The 20,099-nt window shown below is 34.9% G+C and overlaps 1 protein-coding gene across 11 annotated transcripts in view; it reads right to left on the bottom strand.

Moving 5' to 3' along the window:
* Dmd (dystrophin) overlaps nucleotides 1–20,099 on the bottom strand; it is a 2,367,748-nt gene that overhangs the window by 1,805,243 nt on the left and 542,406 nt on the right. For 10 of the 11 annotated variants that reach the window (XM_063279795.1, XM_063279798.1, XM_063279800.1 and 7 more), the window contains exon 4: nucleotides 15,785–15,862. In XM_063279795.1, the coding sequence (XP_063135865.1) occupies nucleotides 15,785–15,862 (78 nt within the window). Of the gene's footprint in view, nucleotides 1–15,784; nucleotides 15,863–17,901; nucleotides 18,027–20,099 lie in introns of all 11 variants that reach the window. The other variant, XM_039099484.2, reaches the window with a different exon arrangement.

Raw genomic sequence — 20,099 nt, 5'->3', positions numbered from 1 at the left:
AGAATATAGGACATTAAAGAGTCCAATCAGTGTTCTCTCCAAACAATGGACAACCAGTAATAACTCACAAAATATATCTGTAATTAAGACACACTTCCTAGTATTCAATCAATATAAAAACATAAATATAAAAGAAGTTTCACCATTTTTTATAGTATAAAAGAAATTCTACTATGGCTTTGTATGAACTCATTTGCCTAAAATCTATTTTAGAAAACTTAATGTGAGAATCAATTTCAGAAGGATTATATATTCATTTATAAGAATAGATAACAAGAAGCTGGATTGGTTATCATGAGTTACCATAATATAATTACTATTTTCTCAGTTTTTAATTTTTGCTTCATTTCTTGTCATGTAACCAACTTCTTTTTCTCTACAACTTCCTGACTCTACCACACCCACGAACATACACAGAGCCACCATTTGAACATATCTTCGACATTAAACACACATTTTTGAAGTCCTAAAATTATGTGTTAAAAACATTTTTGGCAAGTAACCTCCTATGGGTATCTTGTTATGGCAACACAAAACACACCAAGATACATTATATCACTTCTTTGTCATGTTCCCAACATACTAACTGGAATCAACTTAAATATGAGACGCAGGTAATTAGGCATACAAATCTGAACCTTGCGGGAAATGTAAGTCATCCTATATTCTTAGAAGACAGAGTTCTTCTGATTGTTATTTCAAATGAAAACAGCCTTTGTATCCATAATCTAATGAATGGAGGAAGAAAATGTAGTACATATACCCAATGTCATAGAAAAAACATAACATTCCTTCATTTGCAATAAAACAGATAGACGTGCATAAAGCTATATTATACCAAACTAAGTAAGCACAGAATTGCAAGTGCTATGTGATGTAGCTCCTGTGTGAGATCTTCAAAAGTTGATTTCATCGATGTTGAATGTCACAATGTCAATTACCTGGTTATGTTGAACATGGAAAGCAAGAAGAGAGGGTCTGGCAAAGGCTTATCAGTGGGCAGTAACTTACACTATAAAAATAGCAACAAGTACTGACATATAGTTTGCATAGTAGGGTGATTTAAAAAAATGTCATGCAGTAAACAGGTCAAAATGGTAGAATAATAGATTTTGAAAATTTTCACCATAAATATATGGTACCTATGAATCTTACTTAATTTGATTTAAGTATGGGTTATATGCACATTGTCTAACTTTATTATACTACATTGATATGCATATTTTATTCTTCATACATCCGCTATAAATAACTAAATTCTAAATTTAAATTGTGTATTGTTTATATCATTCCATCATTTCATTTGTACTATTGTCTGAATGACCTATCCAATTGATCATGAATTAATAATTCTATTTTGGCTATCCCTGTTTCTTCTCACTTTCTCCCAGTCTGACCAAAAAATTCATGATCACTGTGATGGTTGAGATGGGAAGGAACCCCATTAGGTCATACATTTGAATGTTCGGACCCTAGTGGGTTGCAAGTATCCTAGGAGGGATGAGCAAGTATGGCCTCCTTAGAGATGGTGTGTCTCTAGAGGTAAAAGCTCACAGAAGGCTCAGGCTCAATCCAGGCTCTCTCACCCCCTCCCTCTCCCCTCACTATCTCTCTCCCCATCCCTCTCTATTTCTGCTTCCATCTCATTAATAATATGTAAGCTCTCAGCTATGGCTCTATCTCTATTCATGTCCAACTGATTGCCTACTGTCTGCATGTTGCCCTTCAGAAAATAGAAGTGTACATAAACAATTTTACATGGATAAATATCTACAGGGCTTAAACAAATAAGGAATATAGATAAAATGATGTCAGTGAGGATGTGAAAAATAAGAACTCTCCTCCATTGTTGGTGGGATTGCAAACTGGTAAAACCACTCTGGAAATCAGTCTGGTCGTTCCTCAGAAAATTGGACACAGTACTACCTGAGGATCCAGCTATACCACTCCTTGGCATAGACCCAAAAGATGCCCCAACATATAACAAAGACACATGCTCCACTATGTTCATAGCAGCCTTATTTATAATAGCCAGAAGCTGGAAAGAACCCAGATGCCCTTCAACAGAGGAATGGATACAGAAAATGTGGTACATCTACACAATGGAATATTACTCAGCTATCAAAAACAATGACTACATGAAATTCATAGGCAAATGGATGGAACTAGAAAATATCATCCTGAGTGAGGTAACCCAATCACAGAAAAACACACACGGTATTTACTCACTGAAAAGTAGATATTAACCCAAAACTCAGAATATCCAAGAAAGAATTCACAGACCGTATGAAGCTCAAGAAAAAGAAAGACCAACATGTGGATGCTTCAGTCCTTCTTAGAAGAGGGAACAAAATACTCATGGGAAGAAATACAGGGACAAAGAGTGGAGCAGAGACTGAAGGAAAGGCCATCCAGAGACTGTCCCTCCTGGAGATCCATCCATATGCAGTCATCAAATCCAGTCACTATTGCTGATGCCAAGAAGTACTTGTTGACAGGAGCCAGATTTGGGTATCTGCTGAGAGGTTCTGCCAGAGCCTTACTGATACAGATGAGGATGCTAGCAGCTAACCATCAGACTGAGTAATGGAACTGCAATGGAGGAGTTAGGGAAAGGACTGAAAGAGTTGCAAACCCATAGGAAGAACAACATCAACCAATCAGATCCTCCAGATCTCGCAGGGACTAAACCACCAACCAGAGTGTACATGGAGGGATCCATGACTCCAGCTGCATATGTGGCAGAGGATAGCATTGTCTGACATCAGTAGAATTCTCACTCTTTTTATCTCTGCTCCTTGGCTAGGTGTGGGCCTCTATATTAATTGCCATGCACTGCAAACAAAGATTCTCTGATATAAGTTTAGAGGTGATTTAATCTATAGATATAATGAGAAATCATTAGTAATCAGGTGAACAGTATACCCATTTACCAGACTGATCATAATTCATTCACCCCTGTGGCCTAAGGCCTGTCTGGCCATAAGTTCTTGGTCCAAAAAAAAATCAATGCATAGTATTGAGTTCTTGCCTCACCAACACCAGATGTTTCTATGATTTAAGTTTTTTTCTTTTGTTCCTTAAGTAAAAATACGTGATTTTGATAATTTTTGTTTCCATGATTTAATATATATTTTTAATGTTTTATTGGCTATTTTGTTCATTTGCATTTCAAATATTTCCCCCTCCCTGGCTTCCCTTCTGAAAAATCCCCATTCCACCTCCCTCCCCTACCTCCATGAGGGTGCTTCCTCATCCACCTAACCACTTCTACCCCAATACCCTAGCATTCCCCTATGCTGGGGAATCGAACCTTCATAAGACCAAGGGCCTCCCCTCTCACTGATGCCAGACAATGCCATCCTCTCTTACATATGCAGCTGGAGCCATGGGTCCTTCCATGTGTACTCATTGGTTGGTGGTTTAAGAATGATGACTATAATACTCTTTTGTGGTTAGTATTTATATGCTTTGTTCATGTTGTTTACGGTTTTATGTTCTTTATTAACTATAAACACTTTGTAAATAGAAGCTAATTTTTATTAAGTGTTTACAATTTCCTAAATACAATTACAAACAATTTCCTATTTCAGTACAATACTTTTTGCATTTTGTTCCAACATGAGATTCATACAAACTTGTAACTTAATTTAACGTTTTTGGGTGTTGATATTAATATTAATTTAACATTACAAAAAGATTTATAAGCTTTTACATTTTATATGGTTTGAAATAGCTGAAAATATAGGAACAATCCAAATTCATTTGTGAAAAATCTTGCTACATTTTTCAGTGGTGGATCTCTTAGAAACTATTATGTGCTTTCTGAAGTAATTAGCTTACTCAATTTTCTACTTACTCTTAGCTCAATTTGAGTAATTTGCATCATACTATGAAATCATTCATTTACTAGAATTTTCACAATTATTCTTTCAGACAAAATTGCTTATGATATTTTCTTAATTTCTTCTGTAAACTTTGCTATGCATACTTTTTCATTCCAAGTCCTGAATTTCTCATTCATTTTTTTTTCATTTTACATGGCGATTTTCCTTTGTTCAGATTAGAAGTGGGTTTTCTTTCCTGCAGCTATTTTAAAAAGTCATCTTTATCAAACATATTCTATATTTTAATATTAATCCATATTGATTGTAATATTTATTGCAGCTTCACCTTCCATTATTTATTGAAGAGCATTTAAATAGAGTTAAAACATAGGCATTAAAAGAAAGAGGCACAAGAGACAAAAGGTAGAAAGGGTTTTCTCTCAGAGTTGCTTGAGAGTTTATAAGATATGTGTTTATTTAATTTTATCTTAAAAAATAATGTGATCATCCTCTCTGGATGCAGATTTCATGATACCTTCAGTATTATCCCAGGCAATGTTGATATTCAATTTAATATGTGTTTATGTGTGTATTGTGTGTGTTATCATAAGTACTACATAGTAAGAAATTCACTATTAAGGTCCTTAATGACACAAAAATTTCTGCTCCATACATTTTATACTAAAAGAAACTTGTAAAATATAAATAGTTATCAAAGTGTATTTTGTTTTCTGTGAAAATTAAATAGGATGTTGTACGAGATATTTTTTTATCAACCTGACACAAGCTAGAGTGATTTTTGAAGAGGGAACTTCAGTTAAGAAAATACACCCACCAGATTGACCTGTGGGTAATGTGATGCATTTTCTTGATTGATTATTGATGTGAGAGGTTCCAGTTCACCCTGGGTGGTGCCATTCCTGTGCTGGTGGTAGGTCCTGAGACCTATAAGAAAGTAGGCTGGGCAATCCAGAAGAGAAAAGGAAAGCCTGTCAACAGCACTCCGCTATAGTTTCTGCATCATCTCTTGCCTCTAGTTCCCTGTCCTATTTGTATTCTGTCCAGACTTTCCTTAGAAATGGAGTATGACCTGGGAGTTGTAAGCAGAAGTAAATTTGTTCTTCACCAAGTTGTTTATGGTCATGGTGTTTTATCACAGGAATAAAAATCCTAACTAAGACAGATGCATTGAATTTTTGAAGAAAGTTTATTTCAATTCTTGCCAATAGACTTATTTTCTGTTACTTTATTCACAAAGTATTAGATTCTGACTTAGTTTTACACTTCTATGTCTGGAAGCTGTCCTATTCAACTGTAAGTTTAAAAAACAATAGATCACTAGTATTTGTATTTGCATTGATATAAATAAAACTCTGTCATTCAGGTAGAATTAATGGATATATATATATATTCATATTCATATTCTGTCTCTGTGCTCTCTTTCAAATTCCCCCTCCCTCTCCTCCTTTCTCTCCCTCTCCTCCTTCCTCTCCCTCTCCCTCTCCTCCCCTCCCCTCCCGATCCCTTCTCCCCTCTCTCCCTCCCTCCTTTTCTCCTTTCCTCCTTCCTCTCCTCTCTTCCTCCTTCCTTCCTCCCCCCCCCCTCTCTCTCTCTCTCTCTCTCTCTCTCTCTCTCTCTCTCTCTCTTTCTCTCACCCAAGAGCTTATACGTATTAGGAAAACACTTAAACTGCAAAACTACATTTATTTAAATGTGAACCAATAAGAAAGTTCTCCTCTATCAGAATTTACAAGCTAATTAAATACATAAAAAAGGTCTAACAAGTGAACTTTTAAGAGGATTAGATTTACTTTGTTTACTTTCTGGAGATAAGGAAAGGAATTAGAGAAGATCCCCTTTCTTTTCTCTAATTTTTATAATCCAATGTTTTTATCATACAGTATTTATAGTATAATATTTGTACCAATATATACATTTAATATTTACATGTCTCTCCATATTTGCATTTCCAAATCAATGGAGTAAGAAGGTAAACAATGTATTAGTAGCATTGTATCCTTCATTGTGCATGCATTGCTTTTCACAATTCATAGATAAAGCCATAGATATAGATATTAAATATATAAATAGATGGATACAAGTATTAAACAAATTTTAAAGATAGTAATTTCAGGGAAGATTCCTAAGTTAAATAAGCTAACATATTTTTAAAATTTTCTTTACAGAGAGAATAGCAGAATATGATTAATTAAATGGAAAAAAAGTTATACTGGTCTTTAGAACATGACATAGGGGACGTTTTAAAAATCATGGAGGAAGAAATTGTAGAGAGAGACATTTGCCAATTTGTTGGCATTAGGGGACTGTGTGGAAATCTTTTGCTGTGGAAACTTCTTGGAACTTATAAGGGCAACCCTAGTGAAGAGTTCTAATAATGAATGATACCGTCTGAATTGGTCATTGTTGTAGCCATGCCAGGAATCCAGTGGTGTGACTGAGTTACATTCGGGATAAGTTGTTCACCAGGAGGTTCTTTCAAGATTCCTAAACATAGCAGTCTGATATTAGGACAAACAAAAAGCAAGGCCCTTTTCTCATGAGAAGATACTCAGCAAGCTACTGAAAGAGAAACATAGGCATCATCTAAGCCACAAAACACTCTACTTATAATGTGCAAGATGTGCTAGGCAAAAGTGGCATGGGAATGGCCAATCAATATTTGATTTAACATAAAGCCCATGAAAGTGTGCATATGCCCTATACTGTCTGAATGGCCAGCAAGTATACACTGGATGTCACAGAAACCTAGGGTTGAACCATACATGACTGGCCAAAAGAAAAAAGAAAAAAAATTAAAAAAAATAACAAAACAAAAAAACAAACAAAAAAATTAGAAATCAATGAAATGATCACTTATCCCTAATGATACTCCTCTATACTTGGAAATTGATGTTTTATCCAGTGGTCATCAGAGAGTCTTCCTCTGACTGCTGATCGGGGCAGGTGCAAAGACATTTTGCTGGAGAAGGAATCTTATTGGGAGATCTCCCCTCAGAGATCAGGGAACCACTCAGAAGAGGAAGAGGAAATACTGTAAGAGTGAGAAGGATTAAGAACACCAAGAGAACATGACCCAGTAAATGAAATAAGTAGGACTCACAGGAATTCAGAGACTGAAGCAGCAAGCCTGGGGCTTGCATCAGTCTGCACCAGTTCCTCTGAGTAGATGTAATGGCTGTTAGCTTGGTTTTCTTGTGGGACTCATAACAGTGTGAGTGGGTGTATCTCTGTTTTGCCTGCTCTTAAGACTATTTTCCTCTGATTGGATTGCATTGTGAAACCTTGATACTAGAACTTTCACCTAGTCTCATTCAATCTTGTTTTGTTCTGTCTGGCAGACCTGCTCTTTTATGAAGAGGAAACTGAGAGGGAATAAATCTAGAGAAGAGGGTAGTTGGTAGGAGGAAAGCAGGAGTAGAGGGAGAGAGAAGAAACTGTGGTTGAGATATATTGTATGATAAAAGAATCAGTTTTGAAAAAATCAGGTTGAATAATGAATAATACAATTTAGGGCAAATCAAAAATAAAGAGAAAAATTTTAAATTGAATCACATTTTATAATAAATATTGGGATATATTCATATATGCCCCCCCTCTCTCTGTCTCTCTCTCTCTCTCTCTCTCTCTGTGTGTGTGTGTGTGAGTGTGTGTGAGTGTGTGTGATACAAGAGAAAAAATTCTGTGAAATAATACACTAATGCATTCTTCGATGCATTTTCATTCTTTGCAAAGGAAGGGAGTTGAAGAAACTTTCCATATTTATATTTTTACCTCTTTTAAAGTTTTAACTTGGATGTCAAAGTTACAGTTCATTCAATAAGGGAGCTATCAGTTTAAAAATAAATGTCCTTTGAGGCAGGCACTGACATGGATGTTTCATAACTACAGACTCTAATGACAACTAATCCATACCATTCAGTCAACAGAAAATAAACAAACTTTGACACAGTTGGTTTTAAAGACATGTGGTTTTCCCAGATCTTTTCTGCATCTGACATTTATTCCCAGGAGGATACTTTTGTTCCTTAGTTTTTGGTATGAAATATGAATATAAAATATAAATGAGGGAGAGGAAAGAAGTTATCGTGTCACTTTTGCATCTTGCTATTTGAATGGGACTAACCCAAAATTATCCCAAATTAAAACTTATCATCAACTAAGTACACCAAAATTAATAGGTTTTAAATGATAATATTAAATGTCATTCAGAATCTTGACATTCTTAATAACTAAAACTTTGTGACCTACCATGTATTGGACTTTATTAGATAAATGTCTATGCTACTAGCTACTTTTAAGAAATATACTTACAACATTGATTTGTAGCTTTAATATCTACATAGTTGTATCTGATAATTAGTAAATATCCCAAGAAATCCCTTACAACATACTAGATGAGTCAGGTTTCCTTCATAAACCTCCTCAGTGCTTTTTTTCTAAAATGTTTCCATGTAGTTAAACATATCTGTCCATTGTTGAGAGAATTGTCTCAAGGATTCATCTAATCTTTCTAAATACAATATATTACTTTTAAAATTTGCAACTACAGAATATTCATAGTGGCTTCACTGCCTATAGTATGTGATTTCTCTAGGAAAAAAGTCAGAATAAGATTTATACTCCATAATTTTCAAGACTTAGGGGATATTAATCAACATTATTTTCTTTCACTGAGACATGCATACATTGAAAGTTTTATAATTCAATGTTGAATACACACACACACACACACACACACACACACACACACACACACACACACACGGGGAAGATATTGTGATTATACACCTGGCCTACCAAACCCTCATTTCCTGATATATCTTGTTATTTCTTAAAAATTTATCATCTCCTTTTTAATTTATTTTGTACATGCAGTGCCTGCATAGAGGGCATGCATGCCTCAGACAAAGCACACACACACACACACACACACACACACACACACACACACACACACACATATATATATATATATATATATATATATATATATATAAGAGCACAATGTGTAACAGTTTTCTCCTTCTCCTATGTCAGAATGGCCCTAATAGGAGATGTGGCCTTATTGAAGGAAGTGTATCACTGTGGGGGCAGACTTTGAGGTCTCCTATTCTCAAGCTACATCCAGGGTGGCACACAGTCTCCTTCTGTTGCATAAAGATCAAGCTGTAGAAATCTGAGCTCCTCCAGCCCTACATCTGACTGCACACCACCATTCTTCCTGCCATGATATTGAGATGAACCTCATAAACTGCAAAGCAGTCTCAGTTAAATGTTTCCCTTCACAATCTTTCATTGCAGCAGTAAATCCCAAACCAAGACAACCTTGCATTCAAATATGAATTTTAAATTAGATATATGTTTGCTGTGCACTGTTCTATTTCTACAAAAGAATATTTTGGAAGAAATATTAGCCAATTTCACAGATAATATTGTGGATCCAAATCATCAAAGCATTTGGAAAACACCCAAAGTTGGTAAGTTCAAAGGGCTAAAAGGACTGGTTTCTTCTGGAGAAGCCTGTTGAATCAGTATCTCTAACGAACAATTCTTTGAAAGAGGCTTTTAAGAGGTTTGAATATTTAGTAAGAGAATATCTTTATAACAAATTATCATTAAATTTTGGACTTCTATTTCAATTATAGATTTTAAAGTTGATATATAAAAGTGGTATATATTCAGTGAGAAATAACTGTTCATATATTCTTCAAAATATATATGGTACTTAATCCTTTTGAACATGTAAAGTATATATAAAATCCATTTCAAATTCTTTTTATCTCTGATCATATGCTAACATTTGACAACCACTCAATATAATTTAGTGATAATTTTCACTTGATTAACTGAAGACTTGAATATAACTGGCATCTGAAATGATTTTCACCTAAGTTTAAAATACAGCATTCGGATTTGTAGCTTAATAACACAGAGCTGAATTCATTTTCTTTGTGGTTGCCTAGATCTGAACTTAACTGACACAAATTTACCAGCTTGTGATAGCCAATTGATTAGAAGGGTTCATGGGACAGTTGTGATATTTTCAACCTGTCACATCTAATACTAAATCATATTTGGAATGTCAGTCTTTAGAGACCAGGAATATGGGAATGTGTAATGAGGAGAGACCTTATAAAAGAATGAGAGAGTAGAACATATGTGAAATGAAAGGAGAGGTAAAGAATACTGGGGTGACAAAGGTCTAATGGGGAATGGGGAAATCAGTACAGAGGCCTTAACTCAAACTAAGAATTATAAAGAAGTCACATGGAAACATACCACATTATAATACGACTAAACATAACCTTAAAAATGTGAATGGAGGAATTTTGCATGGAAAGAGATTGCGGGTTCCAGAAGCTATGGGCTATTAAGCTAGAACACTATGTCAGGAAGGTGTGGGATATTTTCCTAAAAGTTGTTGGTTGGCAATGCCCAAAGGCCCCCAAAACACTACAAGGTATTAAAACTTTGCTTGATATCCCATAAGAACTTGATGATATGAGTCTGTTGCTAAACACATCACACACTTTTATTGTGGAACGTAGAGATATCATGCTTGCATAGTGCCAAAAGCTGCTATGCAGCCACCTGGGGGAGAAAAGGTTTCAATGGTCTTATACAGCTATGAACTTTCCATGCTACAATATGAAATCTCCAGGTAAGTTTTGCCCAATGGATGAAAGGCGACATCACTGTTATGGGATAATGAAGTACTTTCTGATTGGATTGGACACTTAACCTGAAAGAGGAAATACATCCATGGTACTACTGAGTCTGTGTTAGGCCCCAGCCAGTGAGGTTTTTGTTTTGTTTTGTTTTGTTTTGTTTCCCACAGCTTTTGTTTTGGTAAATGGTCATATTGTCAACCTACCTCCCAAATGTGTATGTTTGTACCCAAAGACTTGCACTGCTCTCACTATTTCTTGGAGAGGCTTCTTTATTTTTTTTCCAATTTATGGTAGTACATGCAGAGAATCACAACTGACCAAAGTGCTAAGATTTTTGAGTTCAGCCCTAAATATTGCCCCCTTTGAGGCTCATGGAATATGGTGAGAAAGGCGCTGAAACAATGTAAGAATGGTTGGATGTTATCGAGGAACACTGTCTATAGGACATGATAGAGCTATAAGACAGCCATTGTGGTTGTATGCACAGTGCTGCAGTTACAGGCCTCTGCCTATATGCCCAGATTTTGTGTGGGCATTGACAATCAAAAATGAGTCGCTCATTCATGTGCAAAAAGCCTTTAACCCACTTAGACATTCGCTATCCCTAGAAAATTTTGAACTATGCATTCTTCTCATTTGAGAGAAAAAGCTGAAAATATTATAGAACTGAATTTTAACTGCCTCCTAATAGGAGCTGTACACACACACACACACACACACACACACACAAAAAATAGGATTTAGAAATGACAGATTTAAAATTTACTCTGTATGCCTTCAAAAAGCCACAAAGAAATTGAGGCTTAAGATAACTTTGTAAAAATCTAGAATAGGTGGTAAAACAAACAAAATCACAGCTTAATGTCATCCTATTTTATACGCGTCTACATTGTCTTTTGTGTGCTTTTCAGTACTACAGCCAATTTTATTACAAATTAGCTTTGCTTTTAGCAAATATTGTAATGGTCATATCACTGTGCTTAGAAGTGATTTCTTCACAATCAGTGGTTTTTTCTAAATTAATTAATGATAACAGGAATAATGGCATGCTGAGACAACTGCCATAGAGAAATCAAATATGGTGTGTGTTCTACAAAGCCAAGATAGGAACAGAATTTAAATGGGGATATAATAATAGATATGAGTTTCTGTTCCTCCTCAACACCAATTAAAGATTCCCTGCTTCTTCCCATTTCCCCTTTCAAAACGCACATGTTTTACTATTCCCATCTCTAGAGCTCTTTCTCGATAACCACACTTTCTACAATACCTACTGTCTGTGGTTATTTCAAGTTATAATTTGTAAATAAGAACTGAAAATGGTACCGTCACTTAGCATACTAATGTCAGTGCATGATACTTCACAATGCCTTACCCCTAGATGAAAAGCTAGGGAATTAATGGCTACTGAGAAAGGGAAAAATCAGTCTTCTTAAAGGACAAGCTCCTTGATATGTTATTCCATATCCCTCTCACTCTCTGTACTGGCTGGTTTTGTGTGTCAACTTGACTCAAGCTGAAATTATCACAGAGAAAGGAGCCTCCCTTGAGGAAATGGCCCATAAGATCCAGCTATAAGGGATCAAGGGTAGAAGGGCCCATTGTGGGTGGTGTTATTCCTGGGCTGGTAGTCTTGGGTTCTATAAGAAAGCAAGCTGAGCAAGTCAGGGGAAGCATGCCAGTAAGAAAATATCCCTTCTTGACCTTTGCATTCGCTCCTACTTCTTGACCTACTTGAATTTCAGTCCTGACTGAAATGTAAGCTGAATAAATCCTTTCCTCCTCAACCTGCTTCATAGTTAGGATGTTTGTGCAAGAATAGAAACTATGACTAAGACACCCTCTCTCTTCCTCCTTCTTCCTCCCTCCTCCTTCCTCCCTCACCCTCTTCCTCCTTTCTCTCCCTCTCCCCTCCCTTTCTTTGTCCCCTGCCAATCTCTGTATGTGTATCTCTGTGTGTGTGTGTGATTGTGTGTGTCTTTCTGTCTCCCTCTCCCTCTCTCTCCCTTCCCCGCCATTTCCCCCTCCCTCTCCCTCTCCTTTCCTCTCCCTCTCTCTCCGTCTCCCTCTGTGTGTGTGTGCGTGTTAGTGTGAATGTGTGCATGTGTTTAAAAATCATTAAAAGCAAGAGCAGATGGATTTGAGACAGAATAGGGGGCACAGGAAGAACTAGAAGAGGATAAAGGAAGGAAAAGTAATGAAAATACAGCATTTGTCTATGAAATTCTCAAAAGTAATTATTTTAAAAAGAAGGAGTATAGAAATGAAAAGGAACTGAAGAACTTATTTAACTTGAAATTTAAAAATGACTCTGTCTACCTAACTTTTTCTGCCTCACTGGGTGGTATATGCTGTTACCTGCTCGATAAAGTAACCATAAACCACCTCTTCTTCCTGTGAGCACATGAAATAACATTGTCTCAAAAGTGAATTATTTCCTTATTTCCCCAGCAAGGTAAAGAAATGGATAGCATTAGGATACAGGTTATCAAAACACACCTCATCCAGAATAACAGAGGAAGGAAGAACATGTAGGAAGTTGCACTGTGCATGCTGCTCCACTTGCTCCAGCACCCGCCTAACTTCTTTACTCTTTCTTTGTTTGAGATGGTTACATTATCTTTGATTTTAACTGCCCCCCCACGTGCCAAACACACACATTTATGGTGGCATTGATTTAAAAAATGGCACTAGAAAGATATCAGAGAGTTGGTTAGAGAAGACACAGCTCACCAGGTTATTCTTTGTGAGTATTTAAATACATTTTTTGATATTGTATCTTATTTTGAGCATCTACCTTGTGGTGGTCTACCCAAAACTAAGCTTCATAAGTTAGCAGATTTCTCTTTTGATTTGGAGGTTGTAATCATTAATAAATCATCTAGCCACTCAGTGCCTCACTGTTCATGGTTACGTCCTTTGGTGATGCCCACTACTGATTATCATCAGTTGTAGTCTAACTTTGCTTTGTTTTTGATCCTCTGTTTCATAGTAGGACAGTCAATACTGTATTTTGCTTCACAAGGTAATGTAAACTTTTATGATCATTATGCTGATAGTTATCCTAATGGACTAGAGATTAAACGTTGTATTATTTCTTTTTTCCTTATGAATAGCATCAGGTATATCTATTGAACTCTAGCCATTCTACAGCATGAAAAAATAACATTCTTGATAAATGACAAAGATTGATTTTCTTAATGCCTGTAGTAAGGAATTGAGTTGTTCTGGCGCAAATTAAATAAAGTTGTTAAACTGTCGTTTCTTGTAAACTCAGCTTTATAGGGAGAATTTATACAAAGTGAGCACTATTTTTTATAACTGTCTTCTATGCTTTGGAGCATCAAGAGACAAGAAATAAGTATACCTCCAATGTATTTAAATTATTCATATATTTTACCATTGAACATGTAACTATTAAAATGATTGATTTAATACTTTAAAACTATTACAATTAAACTTCTTTATAGATTTAGATTATTTCTATAATACTATCCTTTCTATTGATTTTAATTTTCTTTAGTAAAAGTGTCTTTTAAACATTCTTCCAATACCTTTCATTATAATTCATTCTTATAACATTGGATTTTGAAAGAACTTCTATTTTTACCTAATATACTATAATGTTGTTAGTTGTAATCTTTATCGTGTTATTTTGACCATAATCAAAACCCTAGCCACAGTTGACTGGTTTGAATACTTAATACCTCTACCTTACTACGTCCCTCTATCTTTACTTGATTTTGAATATTGTCCTCTCTAACTACTGAATCCTCATTCCAAATATTTCTCTACCTCAAGGTATTTTTATTATTATACCTGGACCCTTCTTATGGTTAATTCAAGGTATCATTTCCTTTAGTTCTCAGCTTTTATGATTCTTTAACCAGGAAATCTTTCCAGTCCTCCTATTTGGGTCATCATTACCCATTTGATTACTGCAACTAAATTATATACACTACATAGATACTACATATATATAATTATATATAATGCATATGTATATATGTATATATACCACATGCAAACACACACACACACATACACACACACATACACAGTACAACATATATATATGGTAACATCTCCCATATAAATGTGTACATAGCCTTTCCAGCATTTCTGTGTCTTTTATTAATAACTGTATATCTTTTTGTTATTGCTCATTGACTAGATGATAGGGATCTTTACAAGTTTCCATTAGACCATTTTATGCTAATAGAAAATCTGAAAATTTACAACTGGAAAGCAATCAAATTTGTAATGTTTCTATAAAATAACCTCATCATGATAAATGTGACAATGACACCACATTCATAATTTCAAATAATTACTTTACTGTTCCATTTTGCATGTTTTTGTTAGGACCAGATAAGCTGAGAAACATATGTGGGAGTATACTTTATTACAAATCTACTATATATTGCAGTTATTTTAGGAGTATGTGATCAATGCTTTTAAAATTAACTTTTACAGAGAGATGTGTTGTAATTAGAAAGCTATTAATAGTACCTTGTAAATGTAGTTGTCTATTAGAAAGGTTGTAGGAGTTAATATAAAAGGAAAAGTGTCTCCCTCCAAGGCCACAATGAATAGTGTAAGCTTAGCTTTCCTCGTGATCCTCCTGCCTCTGCCTCCTTCAGCAAATCCTACCGGCGTGCGCCACCACAACCGGCAAGCTTAGCCTTCCTCAAAGGAGACCAGATGTCTTCGTGCACTTTGATAACTCATTTTTTCTATGATTCTTTACCTAATACATCATATATATTTTCATCCAGGCATACTAAACTAAATAATTCTTCCCCCTGAGCTAAAATGGTAGTTGTTTTTCTGTTGAACATACATGTTTGATGTAGGCTTAGTGACTGTGAGCTTGGATCTCACAAAGTTCATTATCATTAGGATTGAACACAGGGGCTAGTACTAAGAAAGCAAACATCTCTTTGTTGTACAGAACATTGCTGTATGACTGACTCATTTTATCTATTAAAAATAATTACTTCACCTTGCATCTAGAAATAATACAACAGCCTTACCCAGTACAGGTCTAACCTTTCTCTGTCCTCTATGGCTGTATACATTGGCTTCCAGAATTACATTAGCTGCAAGAACACACAAAGGAAGTAGCACATGAACTCTGAATAAGAACTTCTGTGATTTACAAGAGAGATTAATAAGCCTTTTCTACATTGGGGCTGAAGCCCTTACGCAAACATTAAGCACGCTGTTTCATGGTGTGCAGATTCAGTTCAGGTCACCACTTACATTATTTTTCTGTAAGACCTGCAGTGCCTTGTTGACATTATTCAGGGCATGAACTCTTGTAGATCCTTTTTCTTTTGGCTAAAAAAAGGAGAGAAATGGTGTTTACTAGAAAATAAAGATACAAAAATTCTACCTGAAAAATCAAGAATGTTTAAATTTCACTTTTCAGTTTGAATATTTTACATGTAAGTGAACACAGACTGTGCAGCATTTATTTAAAAGTCTTCAGGCTTTGGGCTAATTGTCTTTGACATAGTACATCTTTAGAATAAAGAATATACCTCCTGGGAAAGAAATCATTTTTTTCTTTTACAATATTATTTGAGATGATTGCTCCTTCATTTTTTAGCCCAGTGTGCATTATTATAAAACCATCAATAATGGAAAACATTAGCAAAATGCATAAGGTGAGTAACCAGGAAGACAGAAAAGAAAGTTTATTTCTATACATTTTAAGAAAAGTTTGAAGGAGATGTGAGTGTCCTGGGTTGCCCAATTTCCATTCAGTATCAATATCAAGCTAATCATGCATGCTCATACTAGCAACCCTAATTTAAATCAGTTGGTCACAAAAAAGGCATAAGAGTAGAGGGAGCTAGTAGAAAAAAATGTAATTTAACAAGGAGGGGACAGGAGATAGAAATATCAAATGCATTTGATATTGTCAAATAAAATATAATAAGGTATATAATTGTCAAATATATTAATTATTTTAATGCTATATGGTCAATAACACAGACCTCTTTCCAAACAAGCAAGCAAGCAAGCAAGCAAGCAAGCAAACAAACAAACAGAAAGCAAAATGGTCAAAAGGTAGAGCATGAGAGTTTGTAAAGCATTTAGCACTAAATGGAGCATACGTAATATACTCCTTCCCCCAAGTCCCAGGGATATTCTCAGAAGAGGGAGGAAATAAGCCATAAATGTCAGACATGGCTAATAACAAGAAAAAAACTGTTTTCTAGACACAATGAGACAAATACACATTGGAACAAACACGGCAATTTTGACAAAAAGATTTAAGACAAAATCCCAATAGAAAAGTGGAAGTAAGGCATAAAATCCCACCACTAACTGAGGAGCTATTTGTATTTTGGCTGAAGTAGAAAGAGGAAGAGTCCATTTTCATTGATGATGTGATTGTTGGTAGACTTGTTACACCCTAGGGCAAGTTCTACTCCAAAGCTTGGCAACAGAAACTGAGATCAATGGGGTAAAGAAGAAAAATAAAAAACGAATGATTCTCAAAGTTGAATACGAAGGTATGGGAAGATAGAAAGGGTGCAAATGGTCAGAGTTGACTGTTTTCAAAATACATTGCATGAAATTCTCAAAGTATTATTAGAATATGCAATGCAAACCAGTGTAGGGGAATGTGAGGGCAGGGAGGCAGGAAGGGATGGGAGGTTGGGGAGAGAGAACAAACACCCTCATAGAAGAAGAGAGATTGGGGATGGGATAGGGGGTTTATGGATGGGAAACCAGGAAAGGGGATAACATTTGAAATGTAAATAAAGATTACCCAATTTTTAAAAAAATGAAGAACAGATTTGCTTTGATTACTTACTAGCCTACAAGTCCTCATCACTGGAATTCAAAATTTCAGTAACTAGGCTTCTTAGCTCACACTTTTAATCCCAAAGTCATATCCCATCCTTTAATTTTAAGGTAGCATCTGCATAATTATTTAAAACATACACATAATTTCAGTTTTCTTAATTGATGAGTTTTAGGAATTCTACTGGTATGATGCTTGTATTTATTCCCTCTTATTATTTTTTTGTTCTGGTTTGGAAACAGTTTGACAGTATTTTCCAGTCTGGCCTAGGCCACTATCTTCTAGCTTCTACTTTCTAAGGGATGAAATTATAGGTGTGTGACATTACACCTGGCTCTTTCCAGTTTTTTGTTTGTTTGTTTGTTTGTTTTGTTTTGTTTTTGTATTTGCTTTATTAATGCAAGCTCTTATTAACAATCTCTAAGAATGTCTCAGCAGCTCATTTGCTACTCAAAATTTCTCCTTGATATCTTCAACAGTGACATTGTTGGATCAAGTCAGCTACCAAAGCCAATGATTTATATAGCTCTCATTTCACCCTTAGTTTAGTTAAAGGCACCTGTAGTTTAGTTAAAGGCATGACTTCCAAAACTAGATTGTATGAGTCCAACTTTCTGTTCTGCCACTTTTGGCCCATGTGACCTTGAGAACCTTTTCCATCTCTTCATACTCCAGTTTTCTCTCCTATTAAAACAGAACAAATAAAATATATGTTCTATAACTTTGGATAAAAATATAAATAAAGCATTTAAATGGGGAATTTTGATATAATAATTTCAGATGTTTGTTGTACAAAATTTGTAGTACATGCAAGTTACTTGACACTATTATTTAAAATGCAATGGCAAACGATTTCATACCAATTGCATATATAATTATGCTAAACTTAAGAAATAACTTGTATTCACAGAAATTATCAATGGAGCAAGGCTCCACCATTTCTTATGTGCCTATGAAGTCAGAATTTTCACATTTATTTTCTTACTGTTTCTTTACCTGGTCTATTTATATAATAAAAAAATATATATACATTATATATATATATATATATATATATATATATATATATATATATATATATATTCCCTTGTACTATCCAAAGGTCTTCCCATCTTTCAGAAGACTTCCATACCCAAGAAATTTTATTTCAACTGGCTGTGCAGCTTCCAAATTTTATTCAAAGCCTTCTAATCTCCAAGATGACTTGTCTATGCCCCTTGTTAAAGACTATAGATGTTTTGTTTCTGAAAATTCCTCCATCTCCAATCATAGCCTCATGAACAGGAATCTCTACTTTTCATATTTTAGAACATTTAAGTCATTTATTTCAAAGTGAAAACGACCTTTATTTTAGTATTTTCTTACCTATAACTGTAAAAAGGAAAAAAGAAAAAGGCACAAAAATACATTTTAAAAGTAACATGGAAAAAATGGACATAAATGTGCAGAGAATGAGCACAAATCATGAAAGAATAACCTTAAACAACTAAAACACTGTGAGGTTTGTGTATTTCTAACCAGAATTGACAGAAAATGTGGGCACTCACAGGCATTCCTTTCTCTATAAACATCATAAAAGTAATACATTCTGAACGTATGCATGTTTACACAAAGTGTGGACATAATGAAATTAAGACTAAACATACACTATGTCTTCCAATTGGCTACATGACAAAAGCTTGAGTGTAGAGCAGTTGGATGTTTTATTTTAGGAAATCACCAACCCAAATTCAAAATTCTTAAAAATATATCAAGTATACATATCAGTAACATTCACTAATATTATATAGACATAACATGATATGCCGATACACACACACACACACACACACACACACACACACACACACACACACACATATATATATATATATATATATATATATATATATATATATATGCAATAATTGTTAGTGAAAAAAGAGGCCATAAATTTAACGGAGAGCAAGGAGCGTTATTGGAGTGTGTTGCAATTGCTTCTCAGCTTTTTGGCTAAGATCAAGTGTGGAGTGTGTTGGAGAGAGGAAAGAAAGGAGAGAAGTTGTAATTATATTATAATATCAACAATAAATATAAAATAAATGAATAATAAACCTCAAAATATATCAATTTGAATTAACTTAGTGGCATATTAACCCTATATAGCTCTTGTAATTTATTTGAAAATGAAAGCATAAACTATGCCTATTAAGCATACCTGAAACAATTGAAAATCACTATCATAGCTGTGCTTACGTACAATAAAATATTTCATTTTATTAAAGGCAAAAATAAAACTAGTTTCACCAGAGAAGTGGGGTATCATTTGAGATGTAAACGAATGGAATGTTTAATTAAAAAAAAACTTTCAGTAGCAAGTAGAAGACTGAGGTTTTTAAAGGACTGTCAGAATGCACAGAAGCCCAGAAAGCAAAATAGGCAAACAAAACAACAAGGCAAAATCCTGGGCAGTGTCTGACAGAACAGAGACTAATTTGGCTTGGTGTGAAAGAATTGCAGGAGGCAAGTGAGAGATAGGATTTTGGCCAATTTCACCTTTGAAGGACAGCTAGAATTTCTATAGTATATAAAAAACCTTAGTGTGTGCCTGTTTGTGTGTGTGTGTGTGTGTGTGTGTGTGTGTATACACACTTAAATGCTCATACTGGAAAGCTCTGCTAAAGGTCAAAGAGAACAGAATAAGATAATAATTGAATAAAACTCATTAGATATGCAGAATGTATGACTAGGTAGACTGAAGTCTTAAACCCTACTTAA

This window comes from Rattus norvegicus, chromosome X (assembly GCF_036323735.1).
Source record: "Rattus norvegicus strain BN/NHsdMcwi chromosome X, GRCr8, whole genome shotgun sequence".
In the NCBI taxonomy this organism is placed as follows: Eukaryota; Metazoa; Chordata; class Mammalia; order Rodentia; family Muridae; genus Rattus; species Rattus norvegicus.
This window is presented reverse-complemented; position numbering and strand designations above follow the sequence as displayed.